The sequence below is a fragment of the Microcaecilia unicolor genome, chromosome 3 (assembly GCF_901765095.1).
Source record: "Microcaecilia unicolor chromosome 3, aMicUni1.1, whole genome shotgun sequence".
Classification (NCBI taxonomy): domain Eukaryota; kingdom Metazoa; phylum Chordata; class Amphibia; order Gymnophiona; family Siphonopidae; genus Microcaecilia; species Microcaecilia unicolor.
The window spans coordinates 171,997,535-172,022,161 of record NC_044033.1 but is presented as its reverse complement, the minus strand read 5'-3'; the positions used below and the strand labels follow the sequence as shown (position 1 = coordinate 172,022,161).

Sequence of the window (24,627 nt, the reverse complement as noted above, 5' to 3'; positions counted from 1 at the left end):
TTTTTTTTTTTTTTTTAAACTCTAACAGTCTTTATTGGTGGTCACAATACAAACTTACAAACAAAAGCAAAGAAAACCAACAAAAATACCGGGATAGTTAACACATGTAATCCATGTACAGATATTGTATTCCATCACCATTTCCTTATTAATGAAATTCCCTCCAAATTCAAATCCTCTTTCTCCTCCAGAACTGGTGTCAATGGAATAAAGAACAACAAACATCATCCTCCAGTTCCACCCTCAATGGACTAGGGAGCAATGGCTCTTATAAGCTTACTAAGCTAACACCCACTAGCCTTCTATATATCCAACAGCCTCCCTATCTACTCCCAACCCCCCCCCCCCCCCCAAAAGGGTTGTTTAGTACATAATTGTGCTAAGACTGGGGTTAACCTGAAAAGGCAAGTTCTACTATATGAGAAGGGAAGTCACCTAGTTGATCTGACTTCTCACCTTTGGAGCCAAAGATTGAATATAAGTCCCCCATATGGAATAAAAAAAAGCTTCTGTTGCTTAAAAAGGTAAGGAGTGTGTCTCGAAGTTCCATTAAAAGTAGTTCATATAATCTGCTACACCAGTGCCAATGCGAAGGGACATCCTCTTGTGTCCAGTATTGTAACACACATTTTCCCCACAAAATACAAGCCTTCATTGCCCAAACTCAGTTGCCCCTACCTCTTAATCCCAAAATAGAGGTCTAACCCTCAGGAGTAAATGTAATGTTTTGCTGAAGAATATATTCTAGACAGTGCTTTTTTTTGTAGAAAAAAAGGTGCCAGTACTCATTATGGGCAGGGTCACCACATATGACTCCACTCCTATTATAGCCACAGCCACATTAGCCACACCCCCTTATACCAACCATGGCGCCTATAAACAACATCACTGAAAAAAATATACTAGTATAGGAGAAAAAAATAACGTGTTTTTTTTCCATTATAAATAATTTCTGTAAGCTGTTACAGCTCCAGTATACCCAGTGCAAAATAAAATTATTTTTTCTACCGTTGTTGTCTGGTGACTTTTTCTATCCATATTGGTCTCAGTCTCTGATTCTGCTGCCCTCTATCTGTTCTCTTAACTCCGTTTCCAGGGCTTCCTTTCCATATATTTCTTTACTTTCCTCCTTCTTCTTCATTTCTTGCCCTACATCCATAAGTAAAAGCTGGGTTCTCCTCCGTGGAACTGACTGGAGGAGGTATAACGTGGATCCAGCTTTTGCTTATTTTCTCCATCCATGTGCAGTTTTTCTCCTCTTTTCCTTTCTCGCATCTCCATGTGCATCCTCTTTTTTCTTTCCTCCCCTCCATCCATGTCCAGCATTTCTCCTCTCTCTTCCCTCCCCTGTATCCATATAAAGCAATAATTCTCTCTCCCCTCTCCTCCATCCAAGTCCAGCATTTCTCCTCTCTCCCCGCCAACTCCTCCATCCATCTGTCCAGCAATTCTCCTCTATCTCCAGCTCTCCTCTCCATCCATTTCCAGCATTTCTTCTCTCTCCCCTGCTCTCCCATCCATGTGCATCTCCTTACTGTCTTCCCTTCCCTCCATCCATGTCCAGCGATTCTCCTCTATCCCGTCCTCCCCTGCCATCCATGTCCAGCGATTCTCCTCTCTCCCCTTCCCTCCCCTCTCATCCATGTCCAATGATTCTCCTCTCTCCCCTGCCCTCTCCTTCCATCCATGTCCAGCGATTCTCCTCTCCCGTCCTCCATGTCCAGCGATTCTCCTCTCCCCTGTCCTCCATGTCCAGTGATTCTCCTTCTCTTCCCTGCCCTCCCATCCATGTCCAGCATGTCTCCTCTCTCCTCTGCCCTCCCCTGCTATCCATGTCCAGCAATTCTCTCTTCCATGCCTTCCCCTCAAATTCATGTCCAGCGATTCTCTCTCCTCTGCCCTCCCCTCCATGTCTAGCAAGTCTCCTCTCTCACCTGCCCTCCGTCCCCTCCATGTCCAGTGATTCGTTCAAACCCCAGCCCCCCCTCAGCTCCCCAACTTTTTTTGAAATCTTTAATTTGCTCAAAGTCGCAGCGAACCGGCAGTAAAAACAGCTGGCAGGCAGGCAGGCTTGCCTCCTCATCGCGTCCCTTCCCTCTCAGCGCGTCCCGCCTTCCTCTGATATAATTTCCTTTCCGCAAGGGCGGGATGCGACAAGGAGGCAAGCCTGCCTGCCTACTGTTTTTACTGCCGGTTCGCCGTGACTGCGGGTAAATTAAAGATGTCAAGGAAAGTCGGGGAGCTGAGGGGGGGGGGGGGGGGGGCAAGCACGGGTGCAAGACCGGAAGGGAGCGGGCAGCTGAGCCGGACCTCACAAAAAAAAGCATTGATTCTAGATATCTTGTTAGGGCTCCCCAAAAGGGACGCATCTTCACACATCATCAAGGAACATGAAAAAAAAAAAACCCAAAAACGTACTGGTGTCTCTACAGCGTTTCAAACATATTGGTGACTCTATTCTTTGCATCCAATATAACCTGGACTGAAATGTAAGCTCTTAAAAAGGACCCTATACAGGCGCACTCATAATTACATAGTGTTGTAAGTCTTCAGAGAAGATAAGTCTTGCTGGGGTCTGCATGCTAACAAGTTTTTATGCAATAAAGAAATGGAGATCCTCGTAGGGCATGTCAAAAAAACTCTTGAAATTTAGAATTCACATCAGTACTTAATAAAGAACTATTCAGGGAATAGCCAACTTTTCAGAATTATTGAGGGTGCTATGCCCAAAGGAAATAACCCCTCCCTGGACACATACAAGGAATTCTCTCAATATTAGGGGTGCTCCAGCACCCAGAGCACCCACAAAGCTGGCTCCTATGATATAGAGATTAAATGTAATGTGACATTTGTTGGTATACAAACTATCCGCCATTCATATCAGCTATGCAAACTTACAGAAAATGTGTCAAGAATATTTTGAATTTGGCAACTGGACCAGTCACCACCTAGCTCAACCTATCTGGATTCATTCCTAACAAAATTAAGTGGTCTTGCATTTTTCCATCTGGTAGTAAAAAAATTGTTTTAAGTAATACATCCGAGACCTTGGTCTACCTGTCTGGCCATCCGAGGATGATCCAAACCTGGCTTGAAATCTGCATTCCCATGCAAGGGTAATAAATTACTGCAACTCGAGTCTGAAAGCCCAAAACCTAGCTATCTCTCTCCACCATATTCTAAGTGGCTGCACTATAGCACTAGAATGTAAATCTGGAAGTGACTTGGTTTTGGATTTTCTATCCACACCAGAGTGTAAATCCTCTGTATGGCTTACAATTGCCTAGATGCTTACATAAGCAAGCCATATTATAGAGTTTAATATTGGGGATACCCAAACCATCCCATTTCCAATTACCTATTAAATTAGAGATTTTATTTTGGATTTCTCTCCTCCCCATCAGAAGGAAGACACTGCTCTATATAAAAATTGTTGATATCTTTTTGTTTCAGATAAAAGGGAAGTGTTTGTAAGAAGTATTGCCATTTAGGGAAAATAATCATAGTGAATAAACTAATCTTCCCCATTTAAGACAAAGGAAGTGCAGACCACTGCTGTAGGAGGTGTTTAGTAAGAGATAACTCCAAGGGGAGGTGGGAGGGTATGTGAAAATATACCTTACCTGCTACAGATAAGTATTTTCACTTTCTCAGAGGACAAGCAGGCTTATAATTCTCACATGTAGGAATCCCTAGCTACCAGGCTCACTGAAAACAACAAACAGTGGTCAATCGAACCTCACAACGGTGACGTCAAGCATAGAATAACCTGAAACTGTACACAGACAGTGATAACATAGTAACATAGTAGATGAGGGCAGAAAAAGACCTGCACGGTCCACCCAGTCTGCCCAACAAGATAACTCATATTTGCTACTTTGATTTGTACCTGTGCTCTTCAGGGCACAGACCGTATAAGTCTGCCCAGCACTATCCTCACCTCCCAACCACCAGCCCTACCTCCCAACCAACGGGCCTGACACAGACCGTACAAGTCTGTCCAGCACTATCCCCGCCTCCCAACCACCAGTCCCGCTGCCCACCACCGGCTCTGGCACAGACAGTATAAGTCTGCCCAGCACTATCCCCACCTCCCAACCACCAGCCCCGCCTCCCGATCTTGACTAACCTCCTGAGGATCCATTCCTTTGGCACAGGATTCCTTTATGCTTATCCCACGCATGTTTGAATTCCGTTACCGTTTTCATTTCCACCACCTCCCGCGGGAGGGCATTCCAAGCATCCACTACTCTCTCCGTGAAAAAATACTTCCTGACATTTTTCTTGAGTCTGCCCCCCTTCAATCTCATTTCATGTCCTCTCGTTCTACCACCTTCCCATCTCCGGAAAAGGTTCGTTTGCGGATTAATACCTTTCAAATATTTGAACGTCTGTATCATATCACCCCTGTTTCTCCTTTCCTCCAGAGTATACATGTTTAGTTCAGCAAGTCTCTCCTCATATGTCTTGTAACGCAAATCCCATACCATTCTCGTAGCTTTTCTTTGCACCGCTTCAATTCTTTTTACATCCTTAACAAGATACGGCCTCCAAAACGGAACACAATACTCCAGGTGGGGCCTCACCAACGACTTATACAGGGGCAACAACACCCCCTTTCTTCTGCTGGTCACACCTCTCTCTAACAACCTTCTAGGTACGGCCACTGCCTTGTCACACTGTTTCGTTGCCTTCAAATCCTCAGATACTATCACCCCTAGATCCCTCTCTCCGCCCTTACCTATCAGACTCTCCCCGCCTAACACATACGTCTCCCGTGGATTTCTATTCCCTAAGTGCATCACTTTGCATTTCTTCGCATTGATAAAGCCCTGCCAAAAGCTTGGGGAACAAGGCCTGGAGGCACTGGAGGGCTGACATAGGGAAATGCAGGGGCGTCAGTGTGCAGACAGGCTGCTGAACTTGAGAGGTCAAAGCGGGTGCCTAGTTCTGGCTGAATGGAGAGCCACGCATCAGTACCTCCTGTATGGAACAGGAGCGGTCCTTCCGGCACTTCTCAGGTACTGGGGTATCCCTTGCTGTTCTGGAGCTCCTGGCACCGTGCAGAGCGCGATAGATGGTGATGCTTCTTGCGGTGCCAGGCATCGATACTCCTTCATGCCAACATTAAATCTTCACGTCGCCAAATGATTGGGTCATATTCTGACCAGTCCCAGGGAGCCTACACAGCAGCTGGTGTTGAGGCAGGTGGAAACCCACTTGATGCATGGTCACTCCCAGTGTCTAAGGGCCTCGCAGCCATGCGGACCAACACAACCGAAACAAAAGCAGATACAGACGTTGAAAGCTCTAAAATGTTTCTCCCATTCAGCCTCTCTGGCTAATTGGGTTCTTTTCTTCATACAAAGAAAAAGATGTTGGGGCCCCAAACACTGAAGACGCCAAGAATGGGTGTCTTTGCCAGAGATGGTCCTATTGCATCTGCTACAGCACTTAAAGCCACTGGGAACCTTTGATGAGATGGAAGGAAAAAAGACGTGATGGTGCTAAAAAGAAGGGAAAAGCAGCAGAAAGAAAAATATGGGAAAACCCAACTGAAGCCTACTGAGTGCAGTAAAAATAAAAGAAACTTGGAAGAACAGTAAGAAATTAAAACGTGGAAAGGAAAACCCCAAAGAAAACAGGGCAAAATAAAAGAAGAATAAGACAGGAAGGCACAAAAGATATTTACTCTCAAGCCAAAATTGAACCGAGCTGTCCTAAAAAGAACTGATGGTACCGTGCTCTTGTAGTGGGCGAGAATGCACTTGTGCATGAGAGGTAGGAGCATGGCATGCAGTCTTAAAGCTATACTAAGCGTTTTCAAGGTCCAGACCAGGCAATGAGAATCATTGGCCTGCTTGTCCTCTGAGAACATTAAGATCTAAGCATAAACTTGTCCAAAATGCAAACCTAGGTTTGTTTGTTTCCCCTCTTAAATCTATACATTATGAAAAAATATACATGGAAGGCTGTAGCTAAATCAGAGATGTTATCAGCCAGGACATCGCAGGAGTTGTGCACCAATCAATATTAAAACATTTGTCACTACTACCGCTATTAACCTAGCCAAAGATTTTTCTAGGGCAGGGGGTTCTCAACCCAGTCCTCAGGACACCTAGGCAGTCAGGATATCCATAATGAATGTGCACAAGAGAGTTACATGTAATGGAGGTAGTGAATGCACATTTACCTCGTGCATATGAACAGTGGTTATCCTGAAAATATGACAGCTAGGTGTGTCCCAATGACTGGGTTGAGAACCTGAAAGAGAATGTGAGTTTTTGGTCAGAAACCTCCTTCTGCTTCTTTGAGTTTCTAGTTCTGCTGGGGCTATATAGTACCGAGAGTAGAGGCAGATCGAATTTTGGTTTTGTTTCGGTTTTGAAACCAAAACCGACCCAAAAACCAGTGCATTTTCAGCTGAAACCAAATCCCTCCCCTCTCCTGTGATCACTCAGCGGCCACCCACCACATTCTCCACCCATCACCCATAAGGCTCTCCCCAGGCCTACCTTCAAATCTCCCGTTGGTCTAGTGGCTGTTCAGGGCAAGAGCGATCTCCAATTCTCTTGCCCCCGCTGCTGCCACAGCCAAAATGGCTGCAGAGATTGCTGTGGGAGGTCCCGGTGGACATTTTGAGATTGGAACCGAGGGATCTCTCCTGCCCAGAAGAGGCATCTGGATCACCAGGGCATTTAAAAAGTTGGCCCAGGGAGAGTCTTTAGGTGGCTAGTCTCAGAAGACTTGATCTAGAGGTGGTGGGGCCAGTTTCAGTTTTAGCTGAAAATTCATTGGCATTTTCAGTCAAATCCGAAGCATGACCGAACATGGATTTCAGACCAGTTTCAGTGATGAAACCAAAATTAAGGGGGTACCAGGGTTTCATTGACTAGTTAAAGGGGTGTGGGAACTATATAAAGGTTAAAGGACCCCTGTGTAAAGGCTATGAGTGCTGCCTCCACAGCATCCTCCAGCTCTCAGCCCTCTGAAGAAGCATTAAGTCTGGTCCAGAAGTTCAATCCAGGACTTCTGTATGGCACTATGCAGCAATTGCTACCAAATCATTGTGTTAAACCCAGAATGCTTTTAAAAATAATTAAAACAAAAACAAAAAAACGCTATATATTTGTCCCTATTTTCCCCCTACTTGCCACCCATTAGAATTATCACCCAATCAGCAAGCTGATGCCCAGTGAGGAAGCTTTCTGGTTGACTGTCTAGTATGTACTCTTGTATGAGACTTGTCATTCTGCAAGTTAAGCTGCAGGTAAAATACATGACTAGCTGGAGGACATTGCATTAGCTCTGCCCACAAACTTTGTACAATACCTAGGGAAGAACAGGGCATGCTCAATATTTTAAGGATTCCCACTCCTGGGCTGTTAAGCCCATTCCAGATTTTACTATCAGACTGACTAGTTTACAAGTGATAGATACATCCAAAAATACATGCCATATTCAATGTGTATTCCATCAAGCTCATATTAAAATCTCAAGTCGCTCAAACAGTTTTAAAATGGGAATTTTAACACATTTCCTGTAAATATGAGCAGCAAAACACACTATATGAACACCACAAATATAAATCTGACCGCCTAGTTAGCTGCTGTTATCTTTAGCCTCAGGTAGAAGGCAATGAAGAAATTTATTCATACCTGTTAATTCCCTTTCTTGATGACTATTAGATCAGTCCAAACTGATGGGTGCGTCTCTGCTCAACTAGCAGATTGAAGAAGAGGTACTGAATCTTTTAGCGACATTACCAGTACAAGGGCTGGTGCAGCTTAGAATAAGGAAAAAAGGGAGCAGGAAGATACCCTCTGCACACATATGGCCACCTCTACTTCAGGAAGCAGGTGAAAGCTTGGCTCTTCAACTAAGCCTTTAACAGAAGTAGTAACTAACTTGTTAGTCTCACTCACACACACAAGGATTGACTCGGGCTGCACATACTGCAGCGGGACATGTTTATCCACTCCTTCCCTAGCTGAGATAATATTTAACCATCTCTCTGACCTCACGTGCAACTTTCTTCAAATCAATCACCTTACTTTCTAATTCTTTCTACTTTCTTACTCATCTATATGTTACCTTTCACTACCCTTCACTACCAATTATAATGTTCTAGTACATATTGAGGCATATTTTCAAAGCACTTTGGGAGGCTAAGTTCCATAGGTTTCTATGGAACTTTGGGAGGCTAAGTGCTTTGAAAATGAGCTTGATTGTGTTGTCATTGCAAGTAGTATACCATGCCATACTTTGTATTGTTGTTCGAATATTTTTACTGCTCTAATTGCCTATGTTTGATCTATTCTTACAGTACACCGCCTTGAGTGAATTCCTTCAAAAAGGAATAAATCTTAAATAAAAAATAAAATAAAAATATTACAGGTTTAAGATGATTCAGGATGTGCAACAGCACCTCAAATACTGTGTACAATTCTGGTTCACTGGATCTCAAAAAGACACAGCGGAATTAGAAAGGGTACAGAGAAGGGTGACAAAAGTGAGGAAAGGCTAAAGCAGCTAGGGTTGGGGAATAGATGGCTGAGGGAAGATATGATAGAGGTCTATAAAATACTGAGTGGAGTGAACAGGTAGATGTGAGTCACTTGTTTACTCTGTGGTTACAATCAAAGCAGTTTACATACTATATACAGGTTATTCTGTACCTGGAGCAATGGAAGGTTAAGGGACTTGCCCAGAGTAACAACGAGGTGCAATGGGAAATAAATTTAAAAAGTAAAATACCTTTAACTGTGCAATTAAACATTTTAATCAAAAGGCAGCCCTAGTTTGGACTGGTCTAATGGACAATAAGGAATCTTGTTTTATTGCCTGCAGAGAGAGTGAAGTTAGCATCCTCACCTGACAATGTTGGGGTGGTCAAAGTGTTCCAAGCGCTTCAGAAGAGCCACCTCACGAACAGTGGACAGTGGTAATCCATTCTCATTGGTTTGCACTCTCACATTCTTCAGCGCCACAAATTTCCCACTCTGCAGGTCTCTGGCTTTGTACACTGTGCCATAGGCTCCCACGCCAATCTCTGCAACAGGTTCATACTGGGCCCGTACTTCTTTGGCCATACTCAGTCCAAATACACACAAGTTTGTTTCCCACGTAGATCTGCCTTTAACAGAACAGAATTATTAGCTCAATTTTGCTTGTCGAATGCGTTCAGAAACTGTAGAACATTTCTTTGATTTTAAAATTGCTAGCACAGCCAGCTGGAAACCAGGAGAGGCAGGATGTTACCTGTGCTACTGACTCTGGAGCCAATACATAAAGCCACATGGTAGAGCTGGCCTACTTCCACAATGAAATTAATGAGACAATATACTGCAGCTATGCAATAGTCAAATGAGTATGCAAATTACTGTTGCATTTTTATCCAGCGCTCACCGCAAAAAGTCACCCTTCCTGTCAGTGCATGAGCAGTAATCAGCTCATGTGACGACAGCTAGGATGACATATGATGCAAGCCGTGGCATACTGTCTGCATCACCCCCACTTTAATGAAAAAAAAAAACAAAACACCCACCAAACACAGCAACCACCCCCTTCCCCTCACTCACAAAAACAGTGGCTAGTGTATCTTCCACCCAGAGCAGTCAGTCTGCCAAATAAGGGAAGTGTAGGTGGAGACTACCAAGTAAGAAGGAAAAAAAAAAAAATCTTATTTGACAGAAAGACTCCACCTGGCACCCGACTGCCATTTTCTAATATGATGGTGCCTGGGGATCACTCCTGCCTCTTTTAGGCTTCCCCTAGCCAAGAAGTGTTTGGGGGGGGGGGGGGGTAGGGGGAAGAAGCACTTTTAGCTTGCTTGTACTGCTGCCTTAGAGGCCGATGCAGGAGCCATCAGGGATCTGGGGAACAGCTCATTAGCTTTGTGCCCCAAAGCAGAAGGCAAGCCATTCTTTCTACACCACCTCAGGCCTGGTGGTAATTTTCTTACATTGTGCTTGCTTAAAAACATGTCTGCATCAGGGCGGAATTGCTAACAGCCTGCTTAACATTTATTTTAATGTAGCCCACGCCGATGTATTTACTCAGGTTCCTTTTGTCTAATATTTAGGGCTGCACACCGATCAAGAGTTTTAATCACACGAGTAATCGCATAAAGGCACCCCCCCCCCCTCACATTTCCTCCTTTACAGTGCAAAATAAAGACAGAAGTAAAATTCTTAGAACAGACATGTCTGGTGGTTTTAATTTTCTAATCATCTTGTTCCCTGTCTGCGATTCTGCTTCCCTTTCTCTGTGCTCTGAACTCAGAACTTCCAGGGCAACCTATCCATTAACCATTTTTCTCTCTTCTCCTTTACTCTGTCATATATCCATCTTTCATGTCCAACTGCCTTCCATTTTTCTACCGCCTTCTCAAATCTATCTAGTTTCCAGCTTTTCCTTTTCCCTCCATCCATGGGTGACTTCTCCACTCTCTATTCTCTTCCATTCCCTGCCATCTCTGTGCATTTCCCTTCTCTTTCCCTCCCATTCCATGTCCACCATCTCTCTTTCATCCACCACTTCCAACATCTGTCCCTTTCTTTCCTTGCCATTCAGAATCACCCCTTTCTATCCCTTACCCACCATATCTCTCTCATCTCTTCCCCTCTCACACACCATCAATCATTGCCCCACCTCTAGGTCCTGCCCTCCACCATTTACCATCACTCCATCTCTCCTCCTTTCCTCACCACCATAAAAACAAAATCATCCCTCATTGCCCTATCTCCTTCTCTCTCTCTCCCACACCCAATCATCTAGTATTGCTGTCTCGCCCCCTATATCCTGCTGTGAACAATTAGGACCACAGGACTTCCATAGTCTTCATACATGGACTATCATCTTCCACAGTGCCACAAAACAATCCCCATTCTCATTTGGAGCACCCCTGATATCGTCATCTCGTTTGTAGTTCCAGTCTTCTAAAGACTGTACCAGAGTGTAAAAGCAAATAGCAATAGATCATTTGCTGGGGTCAAGAAGCTCCAAGGAGAATGTCTGACTAAACCCTGGAACTCGGACATGTACGCCATCAGGTGACACTGTTGTCTTACTCGTTATCTTATAAACCAATCTGATATCAAATCAATCTAGCAGTCAATAATGAGGTGCAGAAGCAAGTTCAGCCACAGAGTGAAATAAGTGTCGCCTTGGAGCAGAAGTAGTGCACCACCCTGGACTTCTCCAACTTTGCTTCCAGTTGGTTACCTAAATCCCACAGCACCAGCACGACGGAGTTCATACAATAAGTGCCACCGACGCCCGGAGATAGGGAGGAAGGCCATCCCTGGGCAAGATCATCAATACTAGTGGCAGGAGCAGCAAGCACACAGCGATCCCAAGGTAAGAGAGGAAGCGAGTGCCAGATACCATATCCCCTGAGCATACCACAAGAAAGGAACACCGGATAAGGAGCAAGAGAACACAATGGCCACCACACCTTCTCAGAGTCTCACCTCCCCCTTATTCTGCATTGCCCCGTCTTGTTTCCATGTCCTCTTCCCCCCTCACTCATTTCAGGTGATCTAAAGATCCTGTGCTGACCCCCCCCTGCTTCTCTTCACGGTGGCTGTGGCGGCTGCAGCCAGCAAAAGGCAGACGCAGGAAGTTCCCCTATGCGTGACCTGATGCAACTTCCTGCTTTTGGGTCCAGCAGGGAGCCAGTGCCAGCACGCAGAGGGGAACGTCCCTATGCCTGCCTTCTACTTGCAGCTGTCTGTCACAGCTGCAGTGAACAGAGAAGCAGTGGATTGGTGCAGGAGCTTCAGACCACCTAAAATAAGTAAGCAAGTGGGATAGGGAGAAGACAGGATGGGGCAAAGCTTATGGGGGACAGGGAGAATGCAGTAAACGTATTGCTCTAAAATTTTTAACGCAAGTTAAACATTTAACACGTTAAATGTTCAGCCCTACTATTACATTTTGTTTAAAGATCAGAAAACAATGTGACATATGCTGAGGCAAAAAAAAAAAAAAAAACTCATATCACTTTATTTATTCATTCACTCACAGGACAGAGCAGTGTTCAGACTAACAACAAATATTTATTTATGACATTTAAATCTCACATTATCCCAAAAACAAGCTTGATGGGCTTACAGTTTAGATATAGTGAAAGGAACTACAGATAAAGATGGACACAGTCCAAGACAAAGAAAACTTGCACAAACACACATAAAATTCAATAAGGAGTTGGGAGTCCAGAACCACCCAATCAGTGCCCGAATTCATAACCGTGCTGAAATAACCAGGTTTTAAATGCACTCTAAAGTGAAAGCTCACCCCCAAACTGACAATGGCAGCAAGTTCCATAGTTCAGGGGCTACAAAATAGAATAAACTGGGTATTGGACTTTCCATTTGTGTGAAGTGGTCATCATTTAAAAACAGGCTGGTGAGCTCAGCCAAAATGCTTCGAATGTGAGGAGAATTGTATTTTATACACTGCTCAATGGGTAGCCAATGGCACTGCTTGAACAGAGGAGTGACAATCTCTACAGAGAACCACACAGAACTGGTAGGTGGAATAGATGAGCCCTAATTTCCTGCCTTGTACACTAACATTTCAGTTGACCTTTTGCTTCCCTTTTCTTCCTTGCATCTAGGGATCCTCTGTGCTCATCAGATGCCTCATTGAGCTCCAATATTCTTTCTGTCCCCATCTCATAATCCCTCCACCCTTTTTGTGAAGAAATATTTTCTGATGTGGCTGCTGAGGTCTACCTCTTCTGAAGCCTCATATTGTGACCTCTTGTTCTAGTATACCCTTTTCTCTGAAAAAAAATGTTTCTTGTGCATTATTTATACCCTTTGAGATATTTGAATGTCTTTGTATAACCCCCCCTCCCCCAGTTTCTCTTGTAGACCACACATATTTAGATCTATAGAAACAGAGAAAAATGAAGGCAGATAAAGACCATATGGCCTATCCAGTCCTCTCCCATAAAGAGCCTATGTACTTGTCCTAAGTTTGCTTGAATTCAGATAGTTTTCATCTCCACCAGGAAGCCGTTCCACAAATTCACCACCCTTTCTCTGAAGTAGTATTTCCTCAGGTTACTTCTAAGACCATCACCTTTCACCTTCATCTTATGCTCACTCATTCCAGAGCTTCCTTTCAATTGAAAGACTAACCTTCTGTGCGTTTATTCCATGGAGATATTTAAATGTCTATCATCTCTCCCCTTTCTTCCAAAGCAGGTACAAGAAAACAAGTAGGCAGACGATTTACAAAATCCATCGTGGAATAAAAGAAGCAGCAAATTATTTATCTATTTATGGTTTAAATGGTAAATAAACTGGACAATTTTGAAATATATAACTTTTGGGCAATTTGCTTCTTTCATTCTGTGCTTTCTTCCAAAGTACACATATTGAGATCTTTAATTCTGTCCCTCGTATGCTTTACAATGAAGACCACAGATCATTTTAGTAGCCGTCCCCTGGACTGATTCCATTCTTTTTCTCTCTTTTTGAAGGTGAATATTCTAAATGAAGTCTCACCAGAGCCTTATACAGAGACATTGAGGCATATTTTCAACGCACTTAGCCTTCCAAAGTTCCATAAGTGCTTTGAAAACATGCCTCATTGCCTCCTTTTTCCTACTGGCCATTCTTCTCCCTATGCGTCCATGCATCCTTCTAGCTATCCCCTTTTCTACCAGCTTGGCCTCCTTAGAATCATTACATACAAACACACCCAAGTCCAGCTCCTCTTTCGTACATAAAAGTTCTTCACTCCCAAAACTGTACCATTCTATCGGGGTTTGCAGACCAGATGCATGACCCTGCATTTTTTAGTATTAGATCTTAAGTTGCCAAATTACAGACTATTCAAGCTTCGTTAGGACTTTCCTCATGTTATCCACATCAGCAGGGGTGTCTACCCTATTGCAGATTCTGGTATCATCTGCAAAGAGGCAAATCTAACCAGACAGTCCTTCAGTAATATTGCTTACAAAAATGTTTAAAAAAAACGGTCCCAGAACTGAACTTTGCATCACACCACTGGTAAAATCCCTTTCCTCTGAGTTGGCTCCATGTACCACTTCCCTCTGTTGCCTTCCATTCAACCAGTTCCTAGCCGTCAAGTCAGTCAGTCACTTTAGGGCCCATATAGAGGGAACTTAGTTTACTTATTAATCATCAAAGCAGAACTGTGTTAAAGGGTTTGTTAAAATCTAATACGCACACATCTACTGCTCTCCACCAATCCAACTCTCTAGTCACCCAGTCAAAAAGTAGATCTGACTAACCAGTCTACCTCTATTGAAATCATGCTGCCTCAGGTCCTGCAATCCACTGGCATCCAGAAACCACTCATATGGATTTTCTTCAATGGAGAGAGACATGAGGTTCTTCAGGGGTTTATGCTGGGTATGCTGCTTTTTAACATATTTAAAAATGATCCAGACATGGGAATAAAAATTTGTTGATGACACAGCTGTTCAAAGTTGTGAACTCGCAAGAGGATTGTGGAAATTTGCAAGACACTGGGCATCCAAATAGCAGATGACGTTTAATGTGAGCAAGTGCAAAGTGATGCATGTGGAAAAGAGGAACCCAAACTATAGCTATGTGATGCAAGGTTCCACATTAGGAATCACAGCCCAGAAAAAGGACCTACGTATCATTGTTGATGATACATTCTGCTCTGTGTGCAGCAGTGGCCAAGAAAGCAAATGGAATGTTAGGAAATATTAGGAAAGAAATGGAAAAACAAAAATGAGAATGTTATGCCTTTGGATCCCTCCATGGTGTGACCACACCTCCAAATACTGCATGCAATTCTGGTCACTTCACCTCTTAAAACAAAAAAATAGAGCGGAATTAGACAAGGTACAGAGAAGGATGACGAAAATAACGGGGATGGGGCAAGATCACTATGAGGGAAGGCTAAAGCAGCTGGGGCTCTTCAGCTTGGAGAAGATGGTTGAGGGGAGATTTGATAGGTCTATAAAATACTAAGTAGAACAGGTCGAAGTGAATTGCTTGCTTACTTTTTCCAAAAATACTAGGACTAGAGGGCACACAGTGAAGCTAAGTAGTAGTAAATTTAAAACAAACTGGAAAAAAATATTTCATCACTCAACGTGTAATTAAACTCAGGAATTCATTGCCAGAGAATGTAGAAAACAGGATACTTCTTCAGGTGGTTTATGTCTAATATTGGTTTTGTTTGCAGATTCCCTTTCTAATGACGCAACGCAAAACTCGGCCAGAGTTAAAGGGAACATCTGATGAAACTGGGAGAATGAACAGGATGAATGGATTATGTGAAGTATAAGTACAAGCACGCCTTATCCTCAAGGGAAGTGATTCTCATATGTAATTGTCTTGAAGTTGTTAAATCTTTAAAAGCATACGATTAAGTGGTGATTCATTTAGTATTCTCTGGCACAAGCCATACCTCCTTAGTTTTAGTCTTGTAGACATCTGCATCATACGTATTTTGTATAAATGTGTATATGTGATATCAATTATACAGTATAATAGCGTGTTGGTACATAGATTAATAGACATGAATCAGAATTTATCTTAAATTGCAGTATATATGTGCACATAGTTGAATGTAATGATGCGTTATAGATATATAGTAAAGAAGCCACGGAGAGCTTAGCTGTATGTACATACATATTATAAGGAAGCGGAACATCTAATGTGCTATGATGGTTCCATCTGTGATACTACCACATATTCATTTTGGGGATATAATGGTTGGAATGGGTACGGACCGAGCACATTAAAACACATATCACATTGTGAGAGACAGCTTTAGCAGTGAGCTATTACCTTTTCATTAATATGTTTTTCTGAGATTTAGTAGTAATTGTTTGACTTAGAAAGTTTTTTTAATTTCTTCCATGTATATATTTTTTTTATTACATTTTAACTGCCAGACCCTCTACCATTCTTCTAACATTCGGAGATCCCTTCTCATTGTTTCTACTCCCTCCAGGGTATCCACTCTATTGGCTATTTTCGTGTCATCCGCAAAAAGGCACATCTTTCCTTCCAACCCTTCAGCAATATCTCCCACAAATATATTAAACAGAAAAGGCAGAAGCACTGACCCCTGAGGAACTCAACTGCTCACTTAACTTTCCTCTGAGCGGATTACATTTGTCACCACACTCTGCCACCTGTCGGTCAACCAGTTTCTTATCCAGTTCACCACTTTCGGTCCTAAGTTCAACCCTTTATGCTTATTCAAGAGTCTTCTGTGGGGAACTCTCGTCCACGCTCTCATTACCTACTACTACTACTACTATTTAGCATTTCTATAGCGCTACAAGGTGTACGCAGCGCTGCACAAACATAGAAGAAAGACAGTCCCTGCTCAAAGAGCTTACAATCTAATAGACAAAAAAATAAATAAATAAAGTAAGCAAATCAAATCAATTAATGTGAACGGGAAGGAAGAGAGGAGAGTAGGTGGAAGCGAGTGGTTACAAGTGGTTACGAGTCAAAAGCAATGTTAAAGAGGTGGGCTTTCAGTCTAGATTTAAAGGTGGCCAAGGATGGGGCAAGACGTAGGGGCTCAGGAAGTTTATTCCAGGCGTAGGGTGCAGCGAGACAGAAGGCGCGAAGTCTGGAGTTGGCAGTAGTGGAGAAGGGAACAGATAAGAAGGATTTACCTCTCGCGTGGACTACTGCAACTTACTCCTCACCGGCCTCCCACTTAGCCATCTATCCCCCCTTCAATCTGTTCAGAACTCTGCTGCACGTCTCATATTCCGCCAGAACCGATATACTCATATCACCCCTCTCCTCAGGTCACTTCACTGGCTTCCGATCAGATACCGCATTCAATTCAAGCTTCTCCTTCTTACCTACAAATGCACTCAGTCTGCTGCCCCTCACTATCTTTCTACCCTCATCTCCCCTTACGTTCCCGCCCGTAACCTCCGTTCACAGGATAAATCCCTCCTCTCAGTACCCTTCTCCACCACCACCACCACCACCACCACCAACTCCAGGCTCCGCTCATTCTGCCTCGCCTCACCCTATGCTTGGAACAACCTTCCTGAGCCCTTATGCCAAGCCCCCTCCCTGCCCGTCTTCAAGTCTTTGTTTAAAGCCCACCTCTTCAATGCTGCGTTCGGCACCTAACCCTTACCGTTCAGTGAATCCAGACTGCCCCAATTTGACTGCCCCTATCGGACCAACCGTTCACTTGTCTATTAGATTGTAAGCTCTTTGAGCAGGGACTGTGTCTCTTTGTTGGATTGTACAGCGCTGCGTAACCCTAGTAGCACTCTAAAAATGTTAAGTAGTAGTAGTAGGGAACCGTATCAAAGGCTTTGCTGAAGTCCAAGTAGATTACATCTAGCGCACGTCCTATTTTCTGACATTTGCCACAAGAGTAGTTAGTACGATTTCAGTACTGTAGGGCGGTCTAAATCTGGATTTAGAAATATGTAAAATGAAGAAGATACTCCAAAAGTTGATATGTGTAATTATTCAGTCACTTTACTTTGTCTCAATTCCTCTGTCATTTTCTTCACTTGGGTCCTTTTTCCATTCTTTAGTCTCTAATAGCTTCTTTCATTTCACCTTTTAACCATGCTGGCTGTTCTCTTCTTTCTCCCTTTATTTTTAAATCAACGTTCATGTCCTAACCTTTGCAGCCAATTCTTTCAGCTTAGTTTTAACCATTTTTTTCGTTTTATCATAGTCACCCTTTCGAAAAATAAACACTGCTACAGTAGATTTCCTTTGTGGCTTGTTTCCCAGCAGACCCAACACCTTTACCTCTAGTATTGGGGGTACAAATGTAACAAAATAAATAAATAAAATAAATACCCTGCACTCCACCAAAGGACTAGATCTAAAATAACTCCCCCTCTTGTCAGTTCCTGAACCAGTTGCGCCAAGAAGCAGTCATTTATTATCTAGGAATTGAACCTCGCTGGTGCTCCCCGACATAACATTTATCCAATTAATATTGGGGTAATTGAAATCACCCATTATACAAATCTGCCAGCTTTCCCGATTTCTGAAAAATTTCAGCTGTCCGTTCTTTCTGTCCTGCTGGTGAGGTGATGGGAGGGAAGAAGTCATATGCACAGTAACAGAGACAGGGATTTGAAGACCTCCAAATATGACTGTAGATTCAAGCCACCTGCAAAGCTCAACTGGGGACCAGTTGACCAACTGAACCAGAAGCAAATCACTCAGAACCAAAGGCTGAAAAGTGGGTCCATCCACATGCTGGAAATAGAAAATGCTGAGGCACTGGCCAAGGGAGATCTCACACAGAATTAAAAACTTACCTCCACTTGCTGGTTGATGGACACAACTATCCCACAGGTTGTGGAATAGTGGGAAGCTACATAATGGAAATACTTCCATATATTCACCACCCTTTCTGTGACGAATGGCCACCACCGTGGTAAAAATGAAGAGTTTCTGAATTCAAGAAAGCTCGGGTCAAGTACATAGGATCTATAAGGATGTGGAAGGGATAGAAGATGGTATGGACAAGAACTGGATAGGCCATATGATGTTTATCTGCTTCTATTAGAAATGTCTAAGTGGAGAAAAGAAGGGGGTAGACTGGACAAAAGATCTGCCTGGGACAACTGGCTGTATACAGATCAGAAGAATAATAAGAGCCTCCTATTTCTTACAGAATGGCATGAAGTATTTCAGGAATCTAGGAAAGCTAGCATACAGCTTTCCTTTCATCCTAGGTTTAGGGAAACGATACTTTTGGGGGACAGGAAAAGAAGGCCTGCAAAACTACTGGCCAGTTTAGCACAGTTAAAAGAAGGAGTTGAGTGTGACACTTAATTGGCATTTTTTTCACTCACCTACAAAGTAGACATTACCAGTCTGAAGTAAAAATATGAAGAATGTGAACAGTACTTTCACATACCATGTGGTATAAAGGGCAGGACACAAGAGATGAGGATTAGCTTCAGGCACTATTGACAATGTGGGCAACAGAATTAGCACAGCCACTAAAAATTATAGATACGGAAAGCAAGGCTGTGGAGTCTGAAGCAGTTTTGGGTGGAGTAGAAGTGGGTAAAAATGTACAGACTTCAACTCCAGCTTCAAAATAAAATAAACATTATAATATATAGTAAAATGTATCACTTTATACTTGTATATAAAAATCTTTGTTCTGGATCCAAAGTTATATTTACAAGTACTTTTAGATCCAGAACAAAAAATTTAAAGCCTAATATCAATTTCAGTCAGAGTCGAAGGTTTGGTGTACTGATTCCACAGCCCCGATGGAAAGTGTGTTTGGGAATATTTATTATCAGACTACTGAAAATGTGCTTTTATAGGATTGCAGAACAAAATTACACTTACATTACCAGGTGCTCAGATGGAACGTGTGGGAAACACATGAAACATGTGAAATATAAAATACAAAAAAAAACAATTATATACACTCAGATGTGTAAGTTGAAGGAAAGTAGAGCAAAGCGTACATCTAGTAGTGCTATAGAAATGATTAGTAATAGTAGTGATGAATCAGATGTAGTTATCGTCTACCTTGAAGTGGTTTAACGTTTGACTTCGATATACCGCCTTATTTGCACTGCAAGTCAAAGCAGTTCACAAGATAAAAGCAATACAGTAAGAAGAAAAAGATCTCCATAAAACAACAAGCAAGTACACAATCATAAAAAAAAAGTATTGTAGAGCACACATTCTAAAGCCTAGAGCAGTGTCTAATGAGCTGATTCCATTAACAGGGAGACCTCTAGCAAATGGGACAAGGGACGGAATGTTAATTCTCAGCAAGCTCAAAGACCATTGAAAAAAATGGGTCTTACGGTTAGATCTGCAAATGTTATTAAGAAGCGCTAAGAAAAAGAAAGCACTATGGGGTCCTTTTACTAAGGTGTGCTAACCATCAGTGCACGCTAAGTGCCACACAGACCACTGGGGTTATCTTGCTGAGGTGCACTGACGGATTTGGCGTGCGCTAAATGCCATGCAGCCAATTGTATATCTGTGGGCTGCATGCTGGATCCGTTGGAGTATTTTAGTAAAAGGACCCCCATTGTATACCTATGGGCTGAATGACACTTAAGGGTGAATTCTACTACTACTACTATTTATCATTTCTATAGCACTACAAGGCATACGCAGCGCTGTATACCATACACAAAAAAAGACAGTCCCTGCTCAAAACAGCTTACAATCTAGATAATTCTATATATGGCACTGGAAAATGTGCTGTTCTATGGGCTGTGTTTAAAATTAAGCACAGTTTATAGAATAGCACTTACTCACAGGAATCACACCTAGCTTTAGGTGCAGCCATGTGCATCAGCTGAAACGTGGTGCAAATCTATGTGCCTAAATTGGGCAAGTATCCCCCTTAATTCTATAGCAACACGTGTAAATGCTAGGCATACCCTGTTTCGTTCATGACCCTTTCATTTCTGCGCCCTCTTTTATGTTTAAACTTGTAAATAAGCTTCACACCTAAATTTACACATGTAAATTCCAATTATATCTCATTAGTGCCAATAATTGCTTGTTAAAAAGCTAATTGATACTAATTAGCTCATTCAATTATTCACGCAATATTTCTGAGTTTTATGGAATTAGGAGGTTAATGCATACTAATACTTTAGCACACCTCAGTAAAAGGACCCCTATGACTGGGTGGACTCCCCACTATGCACAGGATGGTCCTGGAAGAATCTGTCTGAAATCATTAATAGAATGAAGGAAACAGGTGGGTATATAAGGGGGAGGTGGTGGAGATGAAAATGGTAACGGAAGTAAAAAAATGCACAGGATACATACAAAGGAATCCTGTTCAGAAGGAATGGATCCACAGAAGCTTAGCGGAGATTGGGTGGCAACACCGGTAATTGGGACGCAAAGCTAGTGCTGGGAAGACTTCTATGACTGTGCCCTGAAAATGGCAAAGATAAATCAAGTCGATGAGAGAAATATTAATTTATTAAACAACAAGAATATTCAGAATCAGGGGCTGATTCTGAATATTTTTGTTATTTAATAAATTAATATTTCTCTCTTATCGATCTGCTCTTTTGTTTTTCCATTTTGGAGTTTGCAGACCGGTTGACCTGTTGTTTTCAAGGATAAATCAAGGACAGGTATACATATAAAGTAGCACATAGAATGAGTTTATCTTGTTGGGCAGACTGGATGGATTGTACAGGTCTTTATCTGCCGTCATCTACAATGCTACTATGTTAACAAGTGTAACTGATTTTTACTGCATCAGTGGATTGGTTCTGTAGCTTCTTAATGCTGCGAGACTGGGAACCGCATAACAAAAGTTTAGATGCCTTTCTTAAGTACAGCTGTCCTCTTAGTCAAATCACCCAATTTTGGATCAGTAAAGGTAATCCATCTTTTGGACACTGCAAAGAAGTGATGGGCAAAATAATAAAACAGAAAGTGTGAAACTAAAGTCTAAATCTGAATGAGAACTTTATAAGCATCTATGGAATAGACAGAAGATAACTGGAAAAGTGTTAGGGAAATGGGACTTGATATACCGCCTGAGGTTTTTGCAACTACATTCAAAGCGATTTACATACATTCAGTTACTTATTTTGTACCATAATTATTTTGTTAGCACAATACTGTGCATGTAAATGAATTTGAGTAGCCAACTGGCGAGTTGTGAGAATGCAAGGGTATCATAAAGAGAAGAGTCTGCTGGCTAGAGAAAGGGTTGTATGCAGAAGCACAAACATGTCATGATGATGCTGGTTGATCCTGTTTCACATGTGTTTACATGCCAGTTTTCTTTGTTACTTTTATTGTCTATGCTTTGTACCCAGGAATAAGAAGACTCATCCAAGACAACAGCATTACATCAAGTACAGCAAAACAACGCCCCCATCCTAGAATTAGATGCAAGGTATGGATCTTTAACATTACACATTGCATACCTACAAGCCCCTTGAACATTGTTTTGCAATGTTTGCAAGCCGAAGGCACACACCATGTTGCACAGAATCCTCTATGAATCAGACTGTACAGGCATTTTTAAAACAGAGGGAAAGGATGGAGGCAGAAACACATATTACAGTGGCTCAGTTCCCTCTATAAACAAGGGCAGGAAAGGGAAGAAGATGGGGTGATGTAGAAGTCAAGGGAACTAAGCAAACTGGCTGCCGCATGTGGCCACCTGAGGTTTCTCCACTTTCGTCACTCATGAGTTAGTTAGTGCTCATGCATCCCACCTCACTCAGCCTGTGATAAACCAGAAGCTGCTGAGGATAAACAGGTAGTCTTGTTTGCTGCACAAAGTGGGGATTAGCCGCCTAGCTCTCCATTCCCTGCCTACTGCAGAAGAAAGGAAGTGTTGATGCCCCTGTACAAGTCGTTGGTGAGGCCCCACCTGGAGTATTGTGTTCAGTTTTTTTTTTTTTGTTACATTTGTACCCCTCGCTTTCCCACTCATGGCAGGCTCAACGCAGCTTACACGGGGCAATGGAGGGTTAAGTGACTTGCCCAGAGTCACAAGGAGCTGCCTGTGCCGGGAATTGAACTCAGTTCCTCAGGACCAAAGTCCACCACCCTAACCACTAGGCCACCTCCTCCACCCTAACCACTAGGCCACTCCTCCGGTACTTTTCCTGTGGGTTTGGAGCCAGAGTAAATGGGGGAGGGGGGAGAGGACCGTTTGTGAAATCACAAGGATAAACTCATTTCTGGTCTGCACATGCAGATACCTGGAGGGAAGATTTGGAGGCCGTACCTTGCGAAGGATGTTAAAAAAATGGAAGCGGTGCAAAGAAAAGCTATGAGAATGTATACCCTGGAGGAAAGGAGGAACAGGGGTGATATGATACAGACGTTCAAATATTTGAAAGGTATTAATCCGCAAACAACTCTTTTCCGGAGATGGGAAGGCGGTAGAACGAGAGGACATGAAATGAGGTTGAAGGGGGGCAGACTCAGGAAAGATGTCAGGAAGTATTTTTTCAAAGAGAGGGTGGTGGATGCTTGGAATGCCCTCCCGCGGGAGGTGGTGGAGATGAAAACGGTAACGGAATTCAAACATGCATGGGATATGCATAAAGGAATCCTGTGCAGAAGGAATGGATCCTCAGAAGCTTAGCCGAAATTGGGTGGCGGAGCAGGTGGGGGGAAGAGGGGTTGGTGGTTGGGAGGCGAGGATAGTGGAGGGCAGACTTATACGGTCTGTACCAGAGCCGGTGATGGGAGGCGGGACTGGTGGTTGGGAGGTTGCTTTTGACTCGTAACCACTCGCCTCCACCTACCCGCCTCTCCTCCTTCCTGTACACATTAATTGATTTGATTACTTTATTTTTGTCTATTAGATTGTAAGCTCTTTGAGCAGGGACTGTCTTTCTTCTATGTTTGTGCAGCGCTGCGTACGCCTTGTAGCGCTATAGAAATGCTAAATAGTAGTAGTAGTAGACTTGTATGGTCTGTGCCCTGAATAAGGCAGGTACAAATCAAGGTAAGGTATACACACATGAGTTTGTCTTGCTGGGCAGACTGGATGGACCGTGCAGGTCTTTTTCTGCCGTCATCTACTATGTTACTGGTAATTTCCTCTGGAGGGCTCCTATAAATAGGAAGGAAAAGCAGGTACAACTACACATGCTCTTCAAAAGGTGCATCTGGATGTTTTCTACTAACCCTAGTGTCTGTTACTGATGCGAGCCCAGATCACAGCATTGGAGCTGTAATGATTTTTTATTTCATTTGCCACCCCAGTTGGGTGACACTATCTCAGAACACAATATTACATGCAACAACATTGGTAGTCAAGTCATGGTTGGGCATTTGTTTCTGCAACAGATTAAGATCATGTTAATGAAAAGTACTAAAGACCTACTAAAGTTATATAAAAAAAGGTTTTACAAAAAAAACCCAAAAACCCCAAAACGCTTCACACTAAATATTAGACCCCAAGTTGTTTGCCAGGTCTTACATTGTAATACTGATTTCTCTTAGCTAATCTCACCTAAAAAGATACCAAAGCAAAATCAGGGTGATGAGATGGTGAAAGAAGACCTACTTTTGCAAACAGACAACAATTAAAAAACCCAAACTTCTGGGGATAGGCTAAACTTTCACAACCCCCCCCCCCCCCCAAAAAAAAAAAACCGGTTATAGTACTAGACTCTCTTAAATCTTCCCTCCAGGTATCTGCCTGTGCAGACCGGAAATGAGTTTATCCTCGTGATTTCACAAACGGTCCTCTCCCCCCTCCCCCATTTACTCTGGCTCCAAAACCCACAGGAAAAGTATCGGCCCTTTAACTAAAGTGAAACTTACCCAAGCACGTGGTGGCAGCTGCAGGGCGCAGCTCTTTGTGACTCCTGCTATTATAGGGGAAAGAAAGAAACGCAGAAGACAACGACCCCGATAAGAATTAGGAAAAAGGAGAGAAACTTAAAATACGCGCTTTGCCCTGCTCCCTTACCCAGTGGGAAGTTCCTTCCTTTCAGGATTCCCCTCGTTCGTGGACTCCCTCTTTCTGGCCTCTTTTTCGTAGGTCAATGGCTGAGATTTTCAGAAGGAAACAAAAAAGTGGTGCGTAAATTCAGCATTTGCATCGCTTCGTTTTCTAATGCCTTCTCTGTAGCTTCATTTTCAAACTCGCCGAGGAAGGGGG

The 24,627-nt window shown here is 42.9% G+C and overlaps 1 protein-coding gene across 4 annotated transcripts in view; it reads right to left on the bottom strand.

Annotated features, from left to right (window-relative positions):
• CDK4 (cyclin dependent kinase 4) overlaps positions 1-24,627 on the bottom strand; it is a 49,489-nt gene that overhangs the window by 24,308 nt on the left and 554 nt on the right. Inside the window, exons 2-3 of one of the 4 annotated variants that reach the window (XM_030196582.1) lie at positions 24,436-24,515; positions 8,875-9,136 (exon numbers count right to left, since the gene is read on the bottom strand). In XM_030196582.1, the coding sequence (XP_030052442.1) occupies positions 8,875-9,092 (218 nt within the window). In that variant the 5' untranslated portion in view covers positions 9,093-9,136; positions 24,436-24,515. The remainder of the gene's footprint in view (positions 1-8,874; positions 9,137-24,435; positions 24,516-24,627) is intronic. The other 3 variants (XM_030196583.1, XM_030196581.1, XM_030196580.1) reach the window with 3 other exon arrangements.